The following is a 4,348-nucleotide window of genomic DNA, read 5'->3' as shown; positions in this document are numbered from 1 at the left end:
GAGACCCTAAGTAGTCCTATATGTAATATATAAAATGGCTAAAATCTCTTAATCCGGCTATAGCATTCTAGGCAGTGACTATGCCCAAGAGGTTAAGAGAGTTATGCGTGCTAGGACTAGAGTAGTCTTAGGATGGGTGACCCCCTTTACTTTAAATTAGTAAATAATTTTCTTAATAAATTTAAAAACTTTGATAAAGATACATAAGCAATTAGAATATTTTATTGCTAAAGAAAATAAATATTCCATACATTTATGTGTTGGCATACATGTATTTTTTATGACCGGCACACATCGGCATGGTTGAGCACGCATCATGCCATACTGTGCCAATAAGCTTTTGGCTCGACCCCGTGCCACGGCACTTAAATTCTTGGTTTCTATGACGAGGTGCGAACCAAGCTCTAATACCATGTGAAACAACTGATTACTTAAAAAGCTCCTATATATTCAGCAGTCCCCCTTATATTATACTCAAGAATTTTTGATATATGCAAAACGTGGATTTGAATTAAATGTAAGGAAATCAAATGCGGCTTGGTTATTGATAGAGTGAAGAGATCTGCCATTTCTTGAAATCTCTCTTCTGATTCAAAATCGTGGTGTAACGTGTATCCCCCTTTGTTCCGGTCATGGAATAGACTAAATAAGTCAAAAAATAGATTCTTGTGCAAGAATGAAATCTTATCGGAACCCTCCATATCGATTCATCCTTTGGAATCATATCACATCCCGGATGTGATGATATAGGATGAGTTGAGACGGTCTTTTGTAAATACGTAATTATCTCGAATATGTTAATCATTTCTTTATTTTCATATCGGCTGGAAGGGCAAAAGAAACATTTTATTTTTTCTTCCAAAATCTCTAATCTCTAGTGGACCTCTAAAGTAGATTGTATTGTGGTTTAGTTAAATGATTGTTTGGTTCATGTGAATGTTTATTTTGAGAATAAATGAACAGGGATTTTTGTTTACTATCTATGGTAGTAGTGATGTTATAGTTGTGGTTTTATGACAAAACGATTTTCTACCCCTCATGGTATTCAGATTTTCAAAAGAATGAGTTTTCGTGTGGAAAACAGTTTTCAAATGATTTTCTAGATTTATCTCTATATTAGGTTTTTAAAATAAAGTTTCCGAGTAGGAAGCACTTTTAAATGATAGAGTTGTTTGGTATATTGTGCATTTGCATTATCCTTCACCTAAGGAGTAATTAGAGCATGCATCATATTAAGGATGGTTAGCTGATTGAACATATGAGCATTTATATTGTGTTTGCTTGATTTTTTGAGTGATGTTGTGTGTTGTGGATATTTTAATAGGTGATATGCCGTGCAAATGCAGGGGAGCCTCTGTCCGAGTGGACAGAGGAATTCTTGTGTTTGTGGTGGGTCTGTTCCGTCCCAGGGGCAAGATTATGTTTCAAAAAAAAAGGGGCACTTTTCACTGACTCTGTTTTCAAACTGGCCCTTTTTTAAAAAAAGGCTTATAAAACGGGTCTCGGGGTGTGACAACCTCTCAATACGATCTGAACTCAGTAGTACTTTTAGAAGAAGCACTATATTAAGAATCCCCCTAATAGATCTTTGGTGGTTGAATTAGAAGCACCAATTTGGAGCTCTAGCTTTTGCAAAATATCATTTCATTTTTTTCACTGCAGAAGAAAACCCAGATATTTGTTGCTGCTGAACGCATGAATAGAAGACAGACCAAACAGTTCGTATGTTGCTTGAGGCCGACATGCTATGCAGATGATACCACATGCAGTCTAACCTATTTGAATATGATTTAGTACTATTCTTCTTACTATAATTTCTTTGTTCCTTGTTCCTTGTGCATAAATGTATACAATAAATTACACATTTATTTGAATAAATTTTGTCATGTTCATACTTTGTGCCTATCCGACTGATCTAAACTACATAACGAGCACTTTCAAGTTAAATGAGTGTAAGAAACTTTACTTTGTTTGGATATTTCCGAATGTTCCGAGACTTGCTGGTGCTTGAAACAAAACACTAATGCAATTTTTTAGTTCTCATTTGCTCTTTCATACTTCATATTTGTTTTAGAGATTAGTTGGTTTTTCGAGAGAGTGAAGTAATAGTTGATCTAACATCTCTTTTCTGTTTTTCCTCATTGCATGCTACGTTTGCCGTGAAGAATCAGACAGGGAAATTAACCTTTTTGAATACTTGCTGCACGGATGGATGGATTTGAAAGCTGTAGAACTACGGTCGCAGACATAGATGAATTGGCGGTTTCCATGACAAGGGAACTAACCTATTACTGGTCGCTAGGCGAGGCCCGCGAACGGGGAACAAAACTATGCCTCATCTACAAAATCCCACAACACATCCGCGAGGTCGACAGGAATGCTTACGAGCCGATGGTTCAGTCCTTCGGTCCGTATCATTACGGAACTCCAACTTTACAAGCCATGGAGAAGGAAAAGTGGAACTGCTTGGATTACATCCTGAATTTGAATCGTGAAAAGAGATTGCGTGATTACCTGAAGGTGATGCAGAGGCTGGAGAATCAAGTGAGAAGCTGTTATACGGAAGAAATTAAAATGGACAAGAAGAAGTTTCGGCAGATGCTGTTGCTTGATGGATGCTTTATACTAGTGTCTTTATATGGGACAGCTGGAATTGTAATGCCCGAAACTGAAGCATATGGACAAGCTAATAATCAGGAATTTGTTGGGGGAAATGGAGTAGGACAAAAGGTTCCGTGGCCGAGGCACGAAGGAGAGGCTGCGAACCAAAATAGTATAGCAGAGCATGATGCGGATTATGCGGACCAGATTGGTCGGTGGTATACCAATTTTGTTGCTCACGATCTACTCTTGCTCGAGAACCAGATACCCTTTTTCGTTGTCGAGAGAATATATGAGCTAGTCGCAGGTAAAGACACAGAGAATCAACGACTCACGGACAAAATTGCAGAGTATGTGGAAGAAATTCTGCATTACTATCCGAAAGCAATTCAAGAATTTGAGAGGCCAAAAGATTTTCACCATTTGCTCCACTTGGGTCATATGTACTTCAGACCAAGTCAGAGAATGGAGGAAGACAGTCATCGTCATGCAAGGCCCCGATTTTTTCAACGTCTTCTTCACTTTGGCCGCAGTTATTCGAAGCTAAGCCATCAGCTGGAGGAAAACGATCAAGTCTTTTCTCTTAACCACCAGACGTATTGCTTACAAGCAGCCCAGCAGCGCTGGCGCAGAGCAGCACAATACGTTGAAGCAGGAGTCGAATTTAAGAAGAGAGAGTTCAATAAGCAAAGCCCCCATTCTCTTTTGGACATAAGATTTACCAAGAAAGTGCTGGAAATCCCGTGTTTGCCGATTGATGAGAACACGAGCTCTCTTTTCAGGAACTTTGTGGCTCTCGAGCAAACGTGTCCTCAGTTCGGAAACGATGTTACTGCCTATATTGTTTTCATGTCCCAGCTTACCAACATGCCTGACGACGTCATGCTACTAGCTCAAAGAGGAATCATTGTGCATGAACTGCGTAGTGATGAAGAGGTGTCGACTCTATTCACCAAGCTGAGTAAGGATGTCGTCTTTGACTTCAACGGTAAGCACTACCTAAAATCCGTGTGGCAGATGATGGAAGCGCACTACCAGAGTCGACTGAACAGGTGGATCGCATGGTTGAGGCATAACCACTTTAGCAATCCGTGGTTGGCCCTGGGAGCATTTGCTGCAGTTATCGTGCTTTCCTGCACTGCACTTCAGACACTGATTTCTGTCTTCTCCTATGTTTATCCGCCAACGGATGAATGACTACAAGTAACCTAACTGACAATTAGAAATTTACATTTGCCAATTTCATTAGCGGTTTACCATACATTTTTTTTTATCTTGTCTGTGTATTCTTTGTTTTTTTTCCTGAAGTTTACTTCTCTAGTTATGCAACTTAACAACTTTTGTCTCCTGTTACCCGTTTTAATCATGAACCGAGTCCATGGAGGCAATGCATCGTATGTACCGATTTCCCCGCTCCTCCTTCGCTTTCTCTGCCGCTCTAAAAGGATGTTGCTAAGTTGTTGGCCGATGCAGAAATTGTTCGATTCCTAGAAACCTGGAATAGAAATTTTAACATTGAGACGGCTTTTTGAACTTTCGAGACTTTTCTAACTGATATTCTTATGCATTCTAAGCAAGAGGTCACTTATGGAGATCTTCTTTAAAGAAAGAAATATTTTTCAGGTGATGGTGTAGATTATTTGTTGTTTTTTTCTCTCCTTTTTGTACATGTGAAAGGTGATTCTCACTAATGGAACTGAATTTTCATCAGAAGGTTGGCAATTCGTGCAACACGGAATGCTGGTTT

The 4,348-nt window shown here is 39.2% G+C and overlaps 1 protein-coding gene across 1 annotated transcript; it reads left to right on the top strand.

Moving 5' to 3' along the window:
* On the top strand, nt 624–4,134 carry LOC109717239 (UPF0481 protein At3g47200-like). The gene has a single exon (XM_020242912.1). The coding sequence runs from the start codon at nt 2,209–2,211 to the stop codon at nt 3,796–3,798; it is 1,590 nt and encodes a 529-aa protein (XP_020098501.1). The 5' UTR covers nt 624–2,208; the 3' UTR covers nt 3,799–4,134.

This window comes from Ananas comosus, linkage group 11, assembly GCF_001540865.1.
Source record: "Ananas comosus cultivar F153 linkage group 11, ASM154086v1, whole genome shotgun sequence".
Classification (NCBI taxonomy): domain Eukaryota; kingdom Viridiplantae; phylum Streptophyta; class Magnoliopsida; order Poales; family Bromeliaceae; genus Ananas; species Ananas comosus.
This window is presented reverse-complemented; position numbering and strand designations above follow the sequence as displayed.